The 22,057-nt window shown below is 37.6% G+C and overlaps 1 protein-coding gene and 1 pseudogene across 2 annotated transcripts; both read left to right on the top strand.

The window, feature by feature from the left end:
- Positions 1-5,206: 5,206 nt before the first annotated feature.
- On the top strand, positions 5,207-8,318 carry LOC103695959 (long chain base biosynthesis protein 1b-like; annotated as a pseudogene). Its single transcript, XR_016400056.1, has 4 exons — positions 5,207-5,329; positions 5,436-5,577; positions 6,857-6,988; positions 7,078-8,318. The product of XR_016400056.1 is annotated as a long chain base biosynthesis protein 1b-like (transcript).
- Positions 8,319-12,215: 3,897 nt separating this feature from the next.
- On the top strand, positions 12,216-18,862 carry LOC103695958 (Late embryogenesis abundant (LEA) hydroxyproline-rich glycoprotein family). Its single transcript, XM_088718379.2, has 2 exons — positions 12,216-12,959; positions 16,199-18,862. Exon 1 carries the CDS (start codon positions 12,322-12,324, stop codon positions 12,952-12,954), a length of 633 nt encoding a protein of 210 aa, XP_088574505.2. The 5' UTR covers positions 12,216-12,321; the 3' UTR covers positions 12,955-12,959; positions 16,199-18,862.
- Positions 18,863-22,057: the final 3,195 nt, after the last annotated feature.

The raw sequence follows: 22,057 nt of genomic DNA, 5'->3' as shown, positions 1-22,057 counted from the left end.
ATCCAACGGTGGATTCGCGGGAAGGAACGTGAATCCTTCTTTTCTCGAGAAAGATGCACCCCCGGCGCATGTTTGAGGTGGGGACGTCGTGGCAGGTAGGGATTTCGGTGGGCCTGGTAAGCCCAAGAAGACATAAGGCCGGGCCTGGAAGAATCAGGCTTAGGGGTAGGTAGGAGGCTATGCTGTGAAATCAGTGCAGGAAACGGATCGGGCCCTACATTAGGTTTGGGCCTGGCCTAGCCTCAATTGAGCTTACGGACCACTTAGATCCGTTTGGTAGAGTTTTTGGTGGGTTAGAAAGTACTTTCTACTCTCCAAAAGTACTTTTGGACAGAATAGAGGTATTTGGTAAAAAAATCGAAAAATTATTTTAGTTTTGTCAGAAAGCTAAAACAACTTCTTGGGAAAAACTTCAAAATGGAGCTTTCGGAAAAGCATATTTAGCATTCGTTGGAAACTGTTTTGATTTATAAAATTTTTTTTCTTTTTAAACCAAAACATCTACGATGAAATAGTATAATTATAAAAAATATTTTTTTATATATTTATTAATATATAATGAGAACAATTATAATAATTTATATCTTTATTATTATATTATACTATAAAAATTATATTATATTATAATTATATTATATTATAATATATTGATATCTTATGTTATATAATATCAAATTATATTATATTGTAGTATACAATATTATATTACATTAATATTATATTATATTTTATTATATATTTTAATATATATTATATTTTATTATGCTTCTGTTGTATAATATTATGCAATTGCCATACCAAAAATATTTTTTAATTTATTTATTAAATATATATTAAAATTTTATAGTATTTTATAAATATTGTGACTGAAGAGCAAATATTTTTTTATAAAAACTCTAAAAAGCTCTACCGGCTCGGCCAAACATGCCTTAGTGGGTGGTCTCGTTTGGTACGATGGGCTGGCTTAAACCCATTGCATTCTTGTATCCGCCAACAAGTGCAGTTCTGACGATTGTTCTTCCGAATCTTAATTTTTCCTTTATTTTCTTTTGTTTTATTGGTAAGTTACCTGAAATCAGCAATATCCAACCAAATTATTGACCCCTTGAATTAAAAAATATTGAGCATCGACTGGCTCTTAAACGACGAACCCCCTTCCCATGGATTCTGTTAGAATCTCTCCGTGTATATGTGCGTGTATATGCTTGTTCTGGTTTAGTATAGATCTCAGAGGACAAATCCCAGGCGATTCAGTGTGGGCCAGGGTTTTGTAGGTGAGCATTTCCGCCCTCTCTCCGCCTGTCTTTGTCCTGTCTTTTAGTTTTGGAATTTCAATTTATGTTTTAGCCGGATTCCTTTTTTTTTTTCTCTCGCCATTGCTGAAATTTTGGGTTTTGTGTTTCTTCTTATCGCGTTGTCCTTGCTCTCGAATCATTTGGTCTTGAAAGGTAGCTAGATTTATGTGATTCTTAGGGAATAAAGATGCTGCCTTTTTTTCCGTCGTAATGTAGAACTCTGTTTGGGAATCATGGATACGGTTGGTCTATTGATACCTTTCCTAATGAACTTGCTGCTTAATTTAGTGTTGATAGATGTAGCCAAGTAATTTGGTTTCCACCTGGTGGCATAAAATTGTGAACAGTTCGGTATATTCGAGTTGCATTTGATGCTCCGCTTGCCAGGGTAGTTGTTTTCAGGGTCCATATTGTATGGTGGGTTCAATAGTTTCTAAAATGATGAAGAATTTTGACTTTCTTGTGATTGATAATTATCCTAAGAGGGGAAGAAGTCGTTCTGAACTGAGTTTATGTTGGCGTTTTTGTGATTGAAGGGCACCGGCGCCTGGTTGTTGAAGTGCTCCTGTGTGCAGTGATATTGTTCCAGCTTACAAGAAAGAGCTACAAGGCCCCCGAGAAACCACTGACTGAGAAGATATGTTATTACTTTGGTAAGTGTAAATTAATCAAATTGATGTATGTTCTTGGTTCCCCTTTAAGTTTCCCTCTTGAATATGTCGCTATCTATTGTTAAAAAGTGGCTTTGGATTGACCCCTTTGGTTGTGAATTTGATATTATAATAAATTTTGAGCAACCTTATATCACAAACTGCAGGAAATGGATGAACTTTGTGAGGAGAATGGGTCCCAATCTCTTCACCCACCTATCACAGAGGAAATGCTAGCTCAACCTCCTACTTCGGAGAGGTGAATAAATTTGCCCCTTTGAGATTTAATACCATGCTTAAACTGCTCCTTTTGAGTCATTGAAATGTCCACTGCAAGATGCCTTTGTATCAATTTGCTTACGGTTGCAAATTTTAGAACATTCGTTGTTGGATGTCGATTTCTTTCTTGAGTCCATATCATGGATCGTATTGCAATCGTCACAGTTGTAGCTTAATATTAGTGGAAAATAATGAAATGTTATCGATCAAAACCATCTCATATTGTTTCCCTCAGTTGTCCTTGGTTGGTGCTGCACTGAATATCCATTTATTACGCTCTTCTCTACGTTGAACATTCATTTGACATTCTCTGCTCCTATTTCACACCCAAACCTTAACAATTTGGACTCACCCAACTGGGAACACCAAGACGCTAGTACAAGGGGTTTCATGGATTCAGGTCCATCTCCTAGTTAACAAAAAATTCAGTGGATATAACAGTGAGAAGAACATGCATTCTGAGAGGCATGCTTCCTTTATCTTGGCGATTACAAGCTTTAGGTTGCTTTCTTGCAGGGATAATATTTTATTTTAGACTTAGAAATAACTATGTTTTGTATTTTCCTCCTTCTTGTGATGGTGCTGAAGGAGACAAGTAGGCTGTAATAAAAGTTGAAGAATTAAAAAAGATGCATAATTTTGCCCCTTCTCATGAGTTAGATTGCCCTGACAGTTGCTAGTGTTGTTCAGCACAGCAATATGGGTGAATGCTCTGTTGTTTGTATGGTATGCCTGGGTTTGCTGCAATGTATTTATTGTTTTGGTTCTTTCTAAAATTTTAGGAGAAATGATCTTGTGATTTTTCAGAATTTAAGATTCAAATTTTGAAGTGGTACAGAATTTAAAGTAATACAATATTTTTCATTCAGACGAAATATGATCCTCTTTATTTTTCCGATGTTTAGGACTACACAAATTCTGACATGATGAATCTTTTCCTAGGAATATACTCTGTTATTTTGAAGCATGCTGCACTGCTTATTTTAGCCTGCTTTGTAAAATCTGAATTTCGTTCTAATAGCAGTTCTTTTTTTCCTAGCTAGCCAATATAGTGCCACAAGAAATTATGTATACAATATTAATGTTCAAAGAATGCTTATTTTTACTTAAGCAACATATAAAATGTTATTGTTGATTTTACAGTGATGAGGGTGTTCGCTGGGGAGTGAACATTGGACTTTCTTATCAAGCAGTACTCTTGTTTATTTTAAGCACAATGATATCGCATCACTGGAGAGCACTTTGGATGAAATGACTCGTGGAAATAAGTGAGAAGAAAAGATACAATGCTATATTGTTGTTGACTCTTTATACCAGGTGCATATGGTGATTTCATTATTCTTCTGGTGAATTAATCAAGCCTTCTTATTATTTAGACTGTGCTCCATTCTTGGCCAAAAAGTTGTTAAACATGCACAATTCAATTAGTTTACTTGAAATTTCACCATCTTTAGTTGTGGTAAATATTGGGATATTAAGTATTTGTGTAAACTGAAGAAAGTGCAAATTATAGTTTAATGAAGTTCATCCTTGTTGCCAAGTAAATCAGTAAAAGGTGTTTTTATGTGTAAAAAATTCAAAAAGTTGTAATCAGCATTAAATATTTGTAATGAATAAGAAGTACAGAGTGTGCAGTTAAACAAAGGTTTGAATTAGTTCAGTATTACCAGAAAAATTCTCTCCATCATTTTCATATCCGATGTTGAGATATTGCATTTATTTTATACAGAAGGTGACATGAATGTTGTGAGAGCTGTCTATGTAGATTGTATGCCCTGTAAATGTCTTTGTGTAGGCACTATGTCACAGCCATCCATCAAGGCTGATGTAATGGGCTGGCAAGATTGTTGACACTCCACTTTGGTATCTGGCTAAAGCCTTTTTGCCTTGTCAATGGCAATCAAATTTTCTTCACATGCCATTATATACTCATACTTCATAGCAAGGTTCGTCGTCTCTGTACCGTATCCCATACTGGTGCCACATTAGCACAGTGTCGGTACGGTATAGTACGAAATTTTTTTGGCGTGCCGAGTATCGGTATGCCACCTATACCAGGTACAGCACGTCCTGTACCGCCTAGTTCGGGCTAGTACGGCGTACCATGCTTCATAGTATATATTCTTCACCTCTTTTTTTAATGGCAATTATGTAAGAAATAAAGTTGTTTGTTATTTATGTATCAGAATATAATAGTCCTCGAACTTGTCCATGTTTCCTGATTCTCTCAACATCCACCACAACTCAGAATTAATAGTTATTCATCACAAATTTGAGTAACAAAGTGAAAGACATAGTTCTTTCATGCCATCTCGAGGTTTTTTTTGGGCTTAACTGGCGTATCATTGTTTTCTTTACTCATTCTCTTCCTAAAATGTTAATATGGACTTCTCTTTTAAATTAAAACGTTCATTGATGTATACTGATCACAATTTGTACTGTAACATAAGGAATTTATGGTTTGTGGAATTTGATTCACTAATGTCCACCCCAATTCACCTTACAAGTGCAAATTCTAGTGCCTGACTAGACTGAGTTGTTGCAGTCAAAGGCTGTATATTTACCCCTTCTATCTTATAATTCTGAAATCTGTTTGGCACGGAACTTGATAAAGAGGGTGTAAAGAATTTTTAGTTTGGCATTCTGTCCATTTCCCTGTCATAAGTTGCAAGTCTTGACAATTTATTCATTGATAATAAAATTTTTGCCAGTTAGAGTCCCTTTTCTTGCTTCAAGGATAATGTTGGGCTTTTGAATTACAGCAGAATTCTGATCAAATTGCACCCTTGGATGAGATTGTGAAGGTGAAAGAGAATACCACTTCTGGCTTGTGGTGGATGAAAGCCATTTCTTTGATGTGCTTGGAAGATAAGGGAGAGGTCTTGCTGAATCTTTGTGGGGTTCCAGTAGGTCTTAGGATTCAGTCCTATCTGTCTTGCTTCCTTCATATCCATTTCTTTGCATTCTGAATCTGGTTCATCAATGCAAATTGAGAAAATTGATAAAATAACTGCTGCTCTGGGAATGCCTGGGCAACTAATGGAGGCTTTTGTACTGAAAGTGTCAGAGTTGTTGATCATGAGGTGTGAACAAGTTAAATTGATGGTTTGATCAGTTACCGGAAGCTAATCTGTAGTGATTTTGGAGCATTGAACTTCTGTTATACACTATCATGTAGGCGTAGCTCTAATCCAGAGTTTTGTTCTTGCAGCATCTCAGTAGCTCTGGTTATGTATTTTCTGCATCTTTGCCTCTCTATCTTGCAAGTGCAGAAATTACTACAGTTGATTACTGGGAGGAGAATCCATCTGTCCTTGAAACACTCAGAAACAATATCTCTTTATTACAGAAAGGTGTGTTCTTGTGTAAAAAGCTGTTAGACAAGATACTAAGTTATATAAGTGCTACCTCTGGTTTATTTTTTGGAGAATCATATGAACATACTACTGCAACTGTCCCAAATTGTCTGGTGACTGGTTCTTCTTGAACTAGAATGTACTTTCTTTAATACAGTCTGATATTGACCAGAACCGGTTTTAGTATTTTCATCTTACAAGGTAAGAAATGTACACTGCGCTCATTGATGAAACTACATTATAAGCTTACAAAAAGATATTTGTAGAACATGCTCAAGCATCAAAAAATCTATGTTCTTGATCCATTCAACACTCAATCAAGTGTTCAATGTAGAAGTTGATTTCTTGGATGTAATCCAATGCCCTATTTAAAGATGGACCAACTATTAATTTGTTGGATACCAAACTCGTTCGAAGCTTACTAAGAGCTAAAAGTTTGTAATACAAAAATGTAAGGTAGCAAAGCAATCGCGGCATTCTCTTCTTTAACCAACTCTTCCACCATAATTCCTTCTTTTCATGGATTTGGATATATAGTGTACAGAGAATTCAGCATAGATTTGGATATTGCCCTATATGCTTGGACTCTACTGATTTAGCACCAAGGTTTCAAGTACCAGCCCTTTCCACGCTTGTGCCAGCACCTAGCACAAGTCAGCGGAAGATCCATCAAGTCTAGTTTTAATTAAAAAAAGGGCCATCTTGACCTCCTTTTTTGTCTTTTTCTTGTTTTTTCACCTCTTTTGGCACCGCATTCCCCATGCCACCAACCCTTAAGCAATCAGCTAAGTAGTTTCTTTAAAGAAGGTGCTCAAGAGATTGCTTAACTTTCACCGTGAACTAATTAGTTGAATGAAATTAGGCTTCAACATATACCTTCTCATTATCATATGGCTGACAAACTTGCAACCTGATTCCCTGATTGATGCAAACAAAGTAAATTGAGGGCAGAATGTTGCAATAGAAATAAATCTATTTACAAATTTACTTTATCATCCGTGAAGTAATATCCTGCTAAATGCATGCTTTACTATGGAGAATTATTGCTGTTTCTTATTGTTGCTTGATCACTCATGGAAATGCTACTGGACTTTCCAGTCTGATCAAAATACAAGATTCTGATAGTTATTTGGATCTAAGAATAGTAAACTAAATAATTATAATATGAAGAATCACCTTCTATTTTATATGTGATGTATGCTGAACAAAATCTTGCTGGACTTCAAAGTCTAAATCTAACCTTCTGTCCTTTTTGTTTCATCTTGGGGAAGTGCAGGCTTGGCAGATGTACCAGGACTGACAATCACTGGCCATCCTTTATCACTTATTGTGTTTCTAAAATGTAAAAAAAAAATCAGGAGTTTCAGCAAGGAGTGACTTGCAGCTTCTTGACACTATTGCCAATAGGGTAAGCCAATGGATGACACTATTGCCAAGAAGATATTGGATTGTGCAGTATCGTAAAGCATTAGTCCTGATAATCCTTTTCCGTTACAGGTCTTGAAAGAGGATCCAGTTTTCATTGTAACCATGAAAGGTCTACTCTGGATAAATGTGCCTTCCAGTTGGCATCCGCTTGTTTGTTTCAGAGGGTCATTCCGATTCTGAGCATGTGAAAGCATCTGAGTCGATAGAGAGGTTTGCATCATCGGTGCTGGCTGAGCTTCTTTGAGGTTCTGTTTGCCAATGAAGGAATAGGAGCAGGTCATGTTATATCAACTCTTTGTTTCTCCATCTCATCAAACAAAACTAGTCATTGTTGAATAAGTCCTATGCTAGTAAACAATAATTCAATGACTTTTAAAGAATAACTTTGCCCCATCCAACTCAATATCAATACTAGCTATTTTTCATGATTTTTATGCATCTATCATTGCAGTCTATAGTAGGAACTGAAATAACCTGAAGCAGTTAATGTATATATAATATATGATGCTACTGCAAGTGGATAACTAAGCTGAAGCAACTCTCTTTGACAAACCCTACAAGAAGGTAGCCCAGTGCATGAGACTCTCACCATTGAGGGGTCTATTTGAGAAACTCTGTAAAACGGTGACAAGGCTTACCTCTTGAGAAACTCCGAAATCAAGCACTAAATTGCAGAGAAGCAATTCTATTTTCCTTCTGTCCATTACCAATTACAAGTTCAAAAGCTTCTCAGCTGAGGTGGTTGGTAACCAGAGCACCGGTTGTGCTAGGTAAACCTCCTGCCATTACTGTCTCATATTTGATCAATATATGAGCCTTATCCTGAAGGGAGTATTAAGTGTCGTACTGACCTATGGAAATTTTTTTCTAGTTATATTCGATTTTAAGATGACAATAGTAGGGAGTTGAAAACAATGGATATGTTTTAATTTTCTCATTTGTTGTAGGAGTTTTTTTTTTTTTTTGGTACACCAGCAACTTACACACGTCGGATGTGGGTACAGCCCATAAAGATTTGTTGTAAGAGCTTCATGGACCACCCATTTACCTTGTTTGTGACATGAAGTATAGCTTTTTTGAGTCAATGGCATATGATTCAATCTTTGTTGATATGGATTGCAAGTGTGGGGACTGATTACGTATTGGATTCTTACAATCCTTTGACCACTGAAAGTGGATTTTATTTACCTCAAGATATATTCATCTTGAGGGGGAATTTTAGAAGAATCAACATTGTCACACAGTTGAAGGACACATGGCTGGTTAAGTTGGTTTTCTGTACAGTTGTAATAGGATGCACATTTTCACTTACCTCATATTATTTTTTTTATATATAAAGCATAGTCAGTTCTTCTTTTCAAAAATATAAATACATTGATGTAACAGGGGAAAAGGATGAATAAAATTTTCTTTCCTTTCTTCCAGTCGCTTGCCGTTTTCCTCGGTTCCTTCTCTATTCTTGTTCACAGCAATGGAGCTGGAGCTATTTTTTGATAGATTGCAAGTGTGGGGACTGATTACGTATTGGATTCTTACAATCCTTGGACCACTGAAAGTGGATTTTATTTACATGCAATGAGCCTTTAAAGAGGATTTTTGTTACTTTATCCTTTTTTTTCTCCAAAAAATGCACTTTGTTGAAGGAAACTAGCTGTTTGATGTGAAAACCCTTAATAGTTTGTTCAATTCTCCCCAACTGTTTACCCAAGTCACCATGCTTGTTTGATACTCCTACGGTGATATGGGTTCTTGCTGCCTCAGGCTTCAAGACACTTGAAACCAAGATTTGATTTTCTGAACGAGAAAATCTCCTCACATTTGAACTATGCTTCGCTGCACAGCAAAAACTCATGACTTAGAAAAGTTTGATAAACCATTCAATTATAGAAGCTGAGTATCAAGCTCAAAATGTAGTACTTGTGCAAGTGAAAAATGCGTCTTCATTACAATCTGCCATTTAGGAACTCCATATTTATTTGGATTAGCTTCAGTGTGTCAACCAAGGATTTTTTTTTTATTTGATCTTCTATTTGCTGTTCCATGACATGATAGCAGTTAGTGATGATGACATGTAGGAATCAATTTTCACAGAAGAAAAAAATAAAAAAGAAAAATGAATCACTTCGGGAAATAAGGATATCATGTGCAAGTCTGCACTATGTGCAAGATGTTGCTTCATTGCAAACTTAACTATGAAAAATTCACACACTAATGATGGTGAATGAAATATATATAACAGAAATCTATGTCACAAGACCATATTATTAGACCAACAATCCATGAAATTTCTGAGGAGTGAGGAGGCTCCTTTCTGATTGTGGACTAATCTGAGAGAGTCATGTGATTTAGTACGAAGGTGGCTGCCAAGATGTAATCTATTATATCATAATTTCACTTATTTTTTGCTTGCACTGTGTTTTATGCTGGTAAAAAAATTGTTGAGATTATCACTATGAAAGAATAGAATTATGCCAATAACTTCTTTCTTTGATTTTTTTTTTTTAATAATTGAACTTTGATAGAAAAGAAGTATATTATATCATATTTGATATTCCTTCTAGATGATTTGATTTTTGGAAAAGATAAAGCTGCCCCAGCAACGACCAGTCTTCTCCTATGTAGTGAACGGCAGTTTCTGCATGCATAATTTCTATGAGCATGCTTGACCTTTGGAAACTATCATTTTTTTTTTATCAGTTTCTATGATCCATAAATTGACTACAGGGAATATCCTCCACAAAGTAACTCACTAGGGATTATTCATATTTGAGTTCCAGTAGCATGTAATGCACATAACAATACTATCATCGTATCACCATAAAGTATGGAGCTTAGACCACATCTTTTGGCTCTTTCATGGAGTACCATAGAATCAATCAAATAAAGGATCTAAAAAAAAGAAAAGAGATGTGGATCTTTTCATTCTTAGATCGAGTAGACAGAGACCCAAAGAAAAGGAAATAAAGGGAAAATAAGGCAATCTTCAGAATGGGGAACAATAGATGGACCGGCTACCAAGGTGGTAGCTTAGTGGTAACGGGGCTTCGACTCTACCTGAGTTGTCCGAATTCAAAACATACGGGTGTCGATTAAATCAAGGGACCGCATGTCCCATGTCCGTATGGCTCTGTGTGGATATGCTTTCGTTCCATCTGTACTGAGGTGGCACTAGGGTGACGTACTCACACGTGGTGGTCTAGTAGAGTTTCCCACAGGTTGAGGAGGGCATGCAGAAATTTGCGACTCGCATCGAACATTCTATGGTAGAATAGGGGCCAGTGAGGGCTATTATTCGGGTGGGGTTCTGCCCCTCCCCCTCCCCTATCCCCTCCTATTTTTTTACCAAAAAACAATAGATGGACCAAGTTGGGTGAATTCAGAGAGCCTTGAAAGAAAACACCCACCCTTGGGCTTCAAGCTTTTTACTTGGTTTCATATATGGCTGTAAGATTTTCATGACTGCCCCCCACCAAAGGTGGGGCCCGCGGCAAGAGCCCGTGCCCCTTGGGCAAGGAGCACGCGCCTCCAGTTTCTTCATCCGAGCCTCCTACTTTGCACCACCGGGAAGCTCTTTAGGAAAAGCAATTGGCTTTTGAGTCTCCATTGAGCTCCCTAAGCATAGGTTTTGAAGGATTCCAGAACACTCCAAAAAGGCGTTTTTATAGATTCTCTAGCCTTTCACTGTAAGTACAGAAGAACAGGTCATGCCTTAGAACTTTTTATTGTACCAATTGCGTGTTATATGTAGTATATATGGTTGCCAAATGGCTCATGCATGCATGCATGCATGCCGGTTGCCGAGTTCTTCTAATATATTGATTCAATTATCGAATAGATTGTAGAACTTGTTCACTTTTTGGATCATAGTTGCCACCCTAGGAAACAGATTAGGAAATAATACGTATGTTAGATGTTAATCGAAAGTGGTTACAAGGTAACCACTAAGAAAGTGACTTAGGGTAATTTTTTCTATGTTCTAATCATTTTAATCGCATTTCTGAAAGAATTCTCCTACTTTCTGGAGCATGTGTCTCTTGTTTTCTCATTTTGCAGAAGTTAGGTCGAGTCATTTTCCTGTCATTTCCTTATCCAAAAATATCATGTTGCATATGATATAGATTCCCGAGCAATTACAACTTATAATAAAGTAACAATAGTATCTAAAAAATAAAATATTTGCACTCAGGATATTTTTTAGTCATGCATGTATTATATGATTCTATAAAAATTTGTCGTTCCTCATAGCTGATGGAATCAAAATGTATATACCCCACTAGGCACCATCTATGCACCAAGCTTAACTTTCTCGCTTTCCCTAAATCCCCTCCAATCAAAGGACATTGAAAAGCCTAAAGCCACTTGCCGTTCTTTTGCGCTTTGCTTTCTATTATAATGATTCTATAGAGGCCCTATCAAGATATGCTCGAATCTCGTCCTATGTAAGCATGACCATATGTAACTCTGTAATTATGATACCATAAATTCCATGGGTCCAATCGTATCCCTAGCAAGAGCAGGTGATACCGTAGATTCGATGGATCTAACATATCCCCAGCAAGAACCTTCATATGAATCCCCAAGTGATTTGATTCATTGATCCAATGACCTCTTCATCATCTACAATTATTTAAACATTTTTAGATCCTATTGAAACATCTGATTTTCCATTTTGTTGATGATGTCCAAACCAGAGAAATCCATTACCCATGCTCTCAAACCCCTATGATTGTAACAAAAGTAGGATTTGATCCTACGTTTCTAACGAAAAAAACTTCACCAACAAGGAATTAGACAATTTCTATATCTAATTGCATACATTTGGATTGATAACTCTCTTTTTCTGAGAACTATGATGGATGGAAGCCCAACTGAGATCAAGATGAGAGCAGGATCCTAGCTCATACTAATGATATTCAATATCCAATTTGGTCTCTCAACTTTATAACCACCCCAATAGCCAGCTTGATCCCATGATCTAGTGATGGGCCCCAGATTGCAATAGTTCCCAATGGAGTTGGCAAGAGGCACCATGCATGCATGGGAAAGGATACATACCATGGTTCTAGCCAATGTGGCTGGTCACCATTATAGCATCTACCAACCTTCTAATCACCACAACTCCAAGTCTCCAACCGATCCAACTAGCCATAGCTACTAGTCAAAAAGCTGTGGGCGTCTCAAAAATAATTGCTAGCTTTGTGCATGATTACGAAACCCAACCTTTTTGATATTAAAAGCCTTCACCTCCAACTCCCTCCACAATCCGTCCTCCCCACACTACTGCACCCACACTATCCCAGCCTTCCCCGGCAAATGTCTCTCTACCTCACAAGCTCTCCCAAGGACTGCTCGCAGAAAGGCTTCCACATCAAGAAGCTCAACAAGAAGCTCCTCTACACCCTCTCCACCCTCGTCCTCTCCATCCTCTCCGCAGGCTTCCTCATCTGGCTCATCCTCCACCCCTCCAAGCCAGAATTCTCCCTCAAGGACACCTCGGTCTACGAGCTCAGCCTCTCCTCTCCCCACCTCCTCAACTCCACCATCCAAACGACCATAGTATCCAAGAATCCCAACGACCGGGTCGGCGTCTACTACGACCAGCTCCGAGTTTATGCAGCCTACAAGGGCCAGCAGATCACCGCCGACGCCGCGCTCCCGCCCTTCTACCAAGGCCACCAGGACACCAACCTCTTGTCGGCCTCCTTGCATGGGGCCGGCATGCCGGTCGCGCCCTCCTTCGGTTATGAAGTTGGCCGGGACCAGACCGCCGGGAGGTTATACCTCGGCCTCAAGCTCGATGGGCAGCTCCGGTGGAAGGTCGGGACATGGGTCTCTGGGAGGTACCGCTTCGATGTCAACTGCATCGCCGTCGTAGCAATTACGCCTGGGGACACCTCCGGGCTGCTCAGCTCGGTTCAAGGCAGTCAGTGTTCCACCACCGTCTGATGATGGTGAGAGTAGAGTAGTAGTAGTAGTAGTGCATGGCTGGTCTACAGTATTTGTTTTAGTTTTTGTTTGCAGCAAAGTTGCACTTTCTTCAACCTGTTGTGTAGCTAAATGCATGTGTTTGAATGTAGACTGATCCTTTTGTACACCTTTTGCATTAAACTTTGTATGTATTATAATTACCTTATGATTAGTACAGTATATGTTTTAGTTTTTGTTTGTTGCAAACTTGCAGTTGAATCTAGAGGTGATCCTTTTGGACACCTTTTGCATACTTCGTATGTGTTATAACCTTATGATTAGTTGGTGAAGATGGGTGGTGGATTACTGGGTGCATTTCTTTTTATTGGGTTTTGGGAGTGGGAAGTGATGAGGAGGCTCGGATCTTTGCTTTGCTTTTGGCGTATGGTGGTGTGTAAGGAGATAGGAGGTGATGATGAGATTCTTAGTAGATTGGGTGGAAGGAAAAGATTGTGGAGGGAGATGGGGCTGCCCTTTGGCCTAAGGAATCTTCTGAGCTCCCTTGACCTTTAACTATTGGACTAATAATGTCGCATGGTTCCACCACTTGGTACTCATATTTTTGAGTTCCGTCCCATTTTTCCTTTCCCTCTCCTAAGCGAATGATGCATGTCTTCAGGTGATAGTCTTTCTTTTCCCTTCCTGCATTATTTCATTGATGGAAGGCTGCTTGATCTAATTTCGGTACATATGAGTCACTTATATTAACCAAATGGCATAGGTGTGTTAAGACTTTGATTGGTTTGAAATCCTCCAATTTGATCGTGTCACAAACTGTAGGGGGAGTTCAATTACCCCACGCAATTCCTGAATCAATTGACAGAGTTGATGGGTGATTGATCGAGGCAATTATAAATGGTGGCGCCCATCTTCGGTATATGTTGTAGTCCAATGAATCAATCGCACTCGTTTGATTGATGGATGAACAAATAGTGGGTGATTGAATTCTACTTTTTTTTATTTGGTGGGCAATTGACTTCGTGACATTGTAGTGGATCCGAATATAACTCGATCTGCATCACACCGGCATATTTATGCGTATGAATGTGCAAGCTATGGGACAAAGAGTACTTTGGGATCTTGGGCACTTTTAGGATACTCGTATATTTTTCGTACTTTTATTCAGGTAAACTAAAACTTGCACTCAATCGCCTCGTCAATTCGAAAAAGGTTTTGAAGGCATCGTCTAACATTATATATACTAATTACCAATTATATATATATATATATATATATGTAACGCTTTTTATTTAAGATTTGCACAGTCCATTTAAATAAAATAATTTTTGAATTTGAATTCAGTGACATCTAAAAGTAAATTTTGTTAAATACATAGTGCTTTATCAAATAATGGTGTCTTTTTTATTGGCGTTTGTTATTTCTCTTGTAATGATTAATAAATTCTGAGGTTACTCGCTTCTTTATCTTCTCTTTGGACAGTTCACATTAAAAAAAAAAAATCACAAAGCTTAAAAACTTGCATGGGACAAAAGGTTCTTGTAATTTGCTGGTCCATCTAGAGAGAAAGAAGCAATAGAATACCTTTGCAAAAGAATAGAATACCTTTGCCTCCCGTTCTTCTCCATATATATATATATATGGATGACTGAGGCCCATACTTAATGGTTTAAGATTTTAGGTTGTATGGAGATCGTGGTGCTGTGATTTTCTCAATTGTTGAGGTCCTCATCCTCCTCTCCTCAAGGGAAAGTCATTCAATCTATTTATTAGATGGTGCATCCCAAGTACCTGGACCTGGTTACTTAGAGCTGACTTGTATCATTACAGAAATTCATGACTTGTTAAGAGGTAATTAATCTAACTTTGATGATAGAGGGAGCTTCGTATTAACCATAACCTTCAGGTGCGTGGGGCCGCCATGGGACACGGGAAGGAGGAGAGTGAAGATAGAATTCCAGAACAGGCTCATGAGTAGACTATTCTATAGTATCTCTCCTGAATATTCTTTGGCTTTGGCTCTAATATCATCGGCTTCTGTCTTTTTAACTTTGTTTAGTTCCTTTAGGTGATTGCTTAATCATACTAAATCTTAGTGGAGCCTTTTTGTTATTTATTTTTTTTATGTCAACGTTCCTGTGCATGCTTTGTTTAAGAACCGTAAATCATGTCCTATCAGGGTTCTGGTTATTAATTGATCTTCTCATCCTACTTGTTTTGGCCCGCGAATCTGCTTTTTGATTCTATCATCCATGTTTGTTTCCTGGCTTGTGTTATTGTGTTTGTAATAATATAAGCGTTAGTAAAGCACTCTTTTTGATAGAGGCAGCAATCAGGTTGGATCAGATCGGATACATGGATAGATCAAAAATCAGTCAACTTAATTCAGACTTAACTATTTTATTAGACAGATAAGCTAATCCAACTTATAATATTGGTTGAATGAAATTAAACGAGTTAAATATTTAAGCAAGGCCGCCCTAACTTTTGGTTAGAAGATTAGGGTGGGGTTTGATCCACATCCAATATCTTCCGATCCGACCAAACTAAGAAGCATTGCAATCTGCCGACTTGCAGTGTAGCCATGCATCTAATTCATGCAAGATCCGCACACTATAACTCGGGGAAGGCAATTCATGTAGATGAACTTGCCTGAAAGTGAACGTAGGACAACGGTTATGCTCTTCCACGAATTCCAAATGGTTTCCAGCCCGCTTGAGAGGCATGTGATGTTTCTTTTCTTTGGACACCCGATCGGGCAACGGACCAGGTAACTGATCTCTAGCATCCCAAAAGCGATCCATCGCAATCATAATACCACCACTTCCTTCCATTGCACCCCAACTTCTGAAAGTATGCCACATAAATGTGGACTGCTTTGACATGAAATCCAAATTCCATCATCCTGTAGCAAAATATTAAGAGCTCATTTGGTTCCAAAAAAAAAAGTCAAAAAAAATAAAAAATATATCTTGTATTTAGTTAGAATTTTTTTAAAAAAAGTTTTTTTATTGGAATAAAATTTCTATCATATGCCGCATGAAAAGGTTTAATTTTCACCAACTAAAAATTGAGACAATTTTTTTCTAAAAATATCTTTAAACTTTTAGATAGAATATAATAAAAAAAATTTATTAAAAGCATAAAAAGTATTTTATATATTTTTTTTTTAGAAAAGCAAATGTTTAACTAAACATAAATCACTTTGTGCTCTCATCAGTCTAGGAAAACGACTTAGGCCTAATTAACGCCGTTATTGTTGCAGGACCTTTAAGTGGTGAGGCCAGACAAGCGAAAGCGACACGAAGAGATTGAGATGGAAATAGTGATGCGCGGTCATGCTGCCAAAAGGACTAAAAAAGGTGTATGGAATGGGAGACAAGGTCAGGCTTTTATTTAATTTCATATACCAAGATACGGAATAGCTTTTTTCAGGAAGTTGCTGTTGCTCTCGAAACTTTTCTATTGGACAGTTGCAGGCACCCATCTTTTAAGTTGCTAAGAGGCCTGTATCCGATTAAAAACTTCTTGGCTTCTAATAAGTAATGCAGCATTCTGTATCATTAATACCTAATCCGAGATCTTATATCATTTTGAATTGAAACTAGCAAGAAGAAAAGTACGCCAATGGTGGGATCTTAGTTTTCTGACTTCAGGGTGATCTTTGTGTGAAAGGGGACTGGGGCGTTCGAGGCCAAATGGAAGTGCCTGGAGCCGGGCCCCTAAAGTTGTACTTGGAAGAAAGTACAGAGCAAAGAATCATGTGAGAAAAACAACGGAGTGCTGCCAAATGATCATGGATTGGGATCCAATAAAGAGAGATCATGATTCTTGATGAAGGCTGCCTTAGCTAGTAAGTAACTCTTTTAAGTTGGCAGCTGAATAGCGACGATTTTATCATTTCTTGGTTTTGATACCAAGTTCAAGTTTATATGGCAGAATTACTGGCACCCTTATTTTGGAACGTGAGTGAATTAGGAATGGCTGATAACAGATGCTGGCAGTGATGAAGAATATATAATATTATTCAATATTTTTTATGATCATCTTATCATACCAAGACTACTTTTTTAATTTGTTTATCAAATATATGTTAAAGTGGCACAATACTTTATAAATTTAGTTACCAAACAATAAACAGCTTTTTATAAAAATTCTAATTCAGAAAACTCTACTTTCAAAAACTCTACTTCTAACATCTCTCCCAAACGTCGCCTCAATAACTTTAAAACTAGACCTTAGCTCAGTTTGTTGGCACCCCAAGGTTCTAGGTTCAGCCTATATGGTGTGGTGAAACCATATTTCTCAAAAAGGAAATATAGCAAGTTAATAGATCTTTATTTTAAAAGATTGCAATTTGTGTTCATAGAGAACCGAATATGCTGTGGCCTAATCGCATTGGATTAATTTATATCCAAGCCTAGCGGAGTTGAGCAGCGGCCTGAAAAATTGCGCACATCAGTTTAATGGCTTTGAAGCAGGCTTCTTTGTCAGGTGCAACAGTTCCACTTCCCTGCTCGAGGAATCATGAGCATCCTTTTAAGTCGTTAGGCTTCAGCGAATTTCATCAAGAAATTTTTAGGGGCTGCCAGAATCAGAACTAGGGTCTTCAACTTACCATTGATGATGACATATAGGATTAGTAGGGAATGAACAGTTCCAATAAAAGGATGCCTATTAAGTTAAAGATGCCATAGGATACCTGGAAAAGCCCATCAGATTGAACACCAATTGGTGTCTATTTTCTTTGTCAATTTTCTTGGGAGATAAATATTATGGCATTTGAGAAAATATTTAAAACCTGTTTGGATATTTCCACAGAATTAGGCTGAAAATCCTACAGAAATCAGGTCTAGCCCGTTCAGCATATATCTTCTAAACAATGTGTACAGATTGTGCCTAGTTTTATAAAAATATGAGGCCTGTCCAGCCCATATAAATTGGACCTCTTCCATCCATCGATGATGCCATTCTTTTTCTCTTTATGAGATTCGAGCCAGCCCACTTTGAAAAAAAAATTCTATGAATATTGTTAGTTGTGAATCCTATTCTTGTTATCCAAACAGTTCCTTAAAATTTTTATTATGGATGGGTTATGAATAAGATTTAATTAGACTATCAAGAATCATAGACATAGTCAAGGTTCCTGCAAGATCATCTTTGAAGTTTTTGCCTTTAGGCTAAAGATTTTACCAAGATTGATACAAGGTCACTACAAGATCATCTCTTCAGGTTAAGGGTCTCAATCCGAACCAGAAAAAGGGGAAATGAAAGAGTTAGCTAGAGCATGTCTTCTAAAATGCCAAATTGCCCCTACATAATAGGTAATTAATTTCTTTCTATTAAAATTCAACCAAAAAGCTTAAGCTAGTTGATGAATAGGCCTATGAACCCATGACTGTATAAACACCACAAAGATGTTTTACCTATCCTTTGTGATGGAAGATTGGTGAGCAAGAGGGACCATATTAAAATTCAGCCCGAAAGCTTACACCAGTAGGTGGATAGGCCTATTAGTATATATGCACCATTAAGGTCTTTTCCCTATCTGATCTAGGATTTTTACCACTCTCTCAATACTTCTCAGGAATGAATCGGTTTCCAATATGATAGATAAGTTTAGGCTTGCTTCTTGAATTGAATTTTCATACATACGATGAACATTTTGACTATGGCTCCATGGAGTGATTTAAGAATATGGTTTACCAGAGAAACAACTTAAAAAAAGGAAAAAAGTATCTCCGGATTTATTTTTTTTTAAGTGAAAACACCTCCTAGTGTTTTGAACATGGGTGGAGATTTTAGGCCGGATTCCACCCCTCTGCATTTTCATCTTGATGCAAGAGATAACAAAGGATTCTAGAGTCAATTATCCTGGTTTAGTCAGATGAAATAAAAGATTTACGACGTCTATGCGAGATTTCTCGTCTCCAATTTCCAGAAAACAGACTGGTCTTCTTTTTTTTTATTTCTTTCTTTTTTGAAATAACAGATTTGTCTTGTTTAAGCAAAGCATGATCAAATATCTGTCTTATTTAGCTTCTTGGCTGTTTTCAGATATCCTAGAGATTTAGATGCTTCAATACTTCCATTAGCTGGTCTTGTTGTTCATGATTCCATGATTCAATGATGCATAAACATATCCTGAATCATGACAGGTATAAATCATGGCATTCTTTACCACATAAAATATTTGGCCTAGAGAAGAGGTATCAAGTTTCATAAAAATTTTGCAAGGAAGCAAGCAAGCTGGAACCCAAATCATTCTCTCTCGAAGAATCATATTTTGAAATATAGTCTGCACTCAACTCAAGTTCCACCACCTTATTATTCTCAAGCATTCTACACTTTCATGTTTGCATTTTGCTCCTCATGTAACTTCAATAACTAGTATATGGTATTGTATGATTACCCCTTGTCCAATGTAACCTTAAAATTTTTCGGTCATCTATTTATTTGTCCATCTTATAAGGAAAATAGATATCAGTCATACAATTTAACCACTCTTAAAATAGTCTAAATGATTGTCTCCTTATGAAAATATGATTTCAGCATAGCTACATTGCCATTCACAGCAAATTCAAAGTATCGAATTATCATTGCATTCTTAAATGGACCTGATGGTTGCTGTTCTTATCAATCAATGCTCCAGCAACAAGAGAAAGCAGTTGTTCCACTGAGACATCTGATTCAGCTCTATCCAAACTGATCTTATTTTGGAGCAGCAGAGCAGCTGCCTGTTTCATTATCTTTTTGCTGATGGCTGTTTCATTATCAGAATTCAAGAATCCATTTAACATCATCAGAATCCAAGAAAACAAGAATAAACATAATTATCAGAATCCAAAAAAACCAAATAAGCATCTTAGCATCAATATCAGAATTCAAGAAGATCAAATAAGCATCATTACTCGAATTCAGGAAAGCCAAATAACCATCATTATCAGAATTCCAGAAAGCCAAATAACCATCATTATTAGGGTTCAAGAAACCGAATAAGCATCATTATTAGGGTTCAAGAAAATCAAGTAAGCATCACATGATCATATTGGGGCCCTGAGCAGATGATTCCAGCCAAAGTTCCAACAAAACTTCAAGAAGCAAGAAAACAGAACGTGAACTACATTTTCGAACAAGAGATTAAAAAATAAATCCTTGGAAAAGAATTGCCTTTTATGGCATCAACAGATGATCATATTCTACCACTACACGAATCATTACTGCCAGAATCCTAATAAAAAGCCCAAGAAAATCATCAAGAGAAAGCAGCAAAACGTTGCCTTTATGATGTCAGATTTCAAGAAAGCCCGATAATCACCATATGACCATATTCTAACTCTAATTACAACATTCCATCCAAGAATCCCACATAAAACCTAAGAAAGAAGAACAAAGATCGCGAGCCACATAATGAAAAGGTTCATTCCACTGCAATCGAGATAGAACGAGAGGAAAGGGAAATAATCCGTGGAAAAGAGGGCGATCTGAGAGGAAGAATGCTCAGATATGGCTATGAGAGGGCAGGGCCCGTTGCATCTCTGGAGAGCGATTCGGGTCCTAGCTTCCTCGTCGGAGGTTGGGCATCGTTCTCCACAGAGTTCCGGAGGGCGAGGGGAGAGAGAGTTTTTGGAAGGAAGGGAGCCGAGAGGGAACCGAGGGTGGGATTCAAAAGGCCTGGAAGGAATTCAAACCGCTTTTTTCTTCCCTTTTTTGCAATAATAACACTCGTAAAATAAAGGAGCACCGAGCGAGTTATGCGAGGCGTGTTCTGTAGAAGAGGAGGTCCTCTTTTTTGGGGCGTCTCCGCTACGGTTATTGGATATATTTTATAAGTTCCAGAGAGGGTCGGTGGCTACCGCCTACCGAGGGACATTCGGGTCTTTAGTTCGTAATGATATGGCCATTCAAGCAATGTATTTCATGAGATAAATGGAGCTGCAGATTGGGTGATCTTCTTTATTGCTAATCCCTCGGAGGTCTACATATGAGTGAGTGAGGTAGAGTTGCTTAGTGCCCTTGGTGATGTTTTGCTTTTTTATTTTCTTAGTTGTATATGTACACATTATGTACGATACCACCGTTTTTAGCCAAAAAAAAAAAAAAGCATCGAGCACATAAATAATAACATAGATAGTTTAAACCAAATTTTTATTTTAGGCCACTTATCATATATATAATAGAGTATGAGATATGGAGTGAATTCGAAGGTAGAGTTTCATACATCTACACGCCATACTACATAATGTTAACCTTTATATTGCGTCCAAGTATGAGCAATTTTCTTCTACCATATAATTGTTAATTACGTAATCAAATATTCACCTCCTTTTTAACATTTATTTATTTATAAATTTTAATTTTTAAAAGCATAGACTAATATATTCAATGTACGTCATTTTGTGCACTAAAAAAATCTTGAAATATTTTTCAAGTAGTGCGGATTCATTCTCTTTCTTTTTCGGAGTTTATATCTTCACATTATAAGCATAGTTTTTCTCTCCGCATGACCACAAAAAAAAAATTTCCAAACCTTACAATGACGAGATTTTGATGCACTGAAATATTTTTTACAATATTTATTTATTTTATAGAGGCCAAGATGTTCATGGTCACATCATTACCGAGTCCAATCAGAAACCTGTATAAAAAGCTGTTGGATTTCCAAAATGGATGAGGCGAGAAGCTGGGCTGGCAGTCGAGCCGCAGGCTTTCACAGCCAAAGAAACGTCCAAAGCCACGCGTCTCGAGCAGGGTTCGAGTACGTTAGTTTCGCGCAAGGTCGCTTGCCTGCTACGATCAGACAACGATGGGACTAAGGAGAGGCGCGCGTGCTTCAGAATTTGTGTCCGTCCCACGCGTGTGAAGATCCACTCCAGAGCCCACTCTGGCCTGTCACCTCAAACTGCCAAAAAAATTCAAATATAAAATCGGCGACATCGCTACTTCCCAGGGATTATGTCGTTGCCGAATCCATGTGCTCCCGTTGGTGGCTGATTCGAACCTAGGCAACGTGTCTAATCAAAACATGGCCCACGGCCCATTCTAAGTTCCTAAAGTTCAGACCATATTTACACCCGTGCACCTCTTGTTGCAAGAAAGCAGCCAATTAATATCTTGTTTGGTG

This window comes from Phoenix dactylifera, chromosome 3 (genome assembly GCF_051530095.1).
Source record: "Phoenix dactylifera cultivar Ajwa chromosome 3, Ajwa_hap1_PhDact_Kaust_v1.1, whole genome shotgun sequence".
NCBI classification, from domain to species: domain Eukaryota; kingdom Viridiplantae; phylum Streptophyta; class Magnoliopsida; order Arecales; family Arecaceae; genus Phoenix; species Phoenix dactylifera.
Note: the sequence above shows the minus strand (reverse complement) of the source record. Positions and strands in the feature narration are given on the sequence as shown.

What these genes read in the sequence shown, in the direction of transcription:
- LOC103695958 (XM_088718379.2), top strand. Translation starts at nt 12,322, where the DNA reads ATGTCTCTCTACCTCACAAGCTCTCCCAAGGACTGCTCGCAGAAAGGC.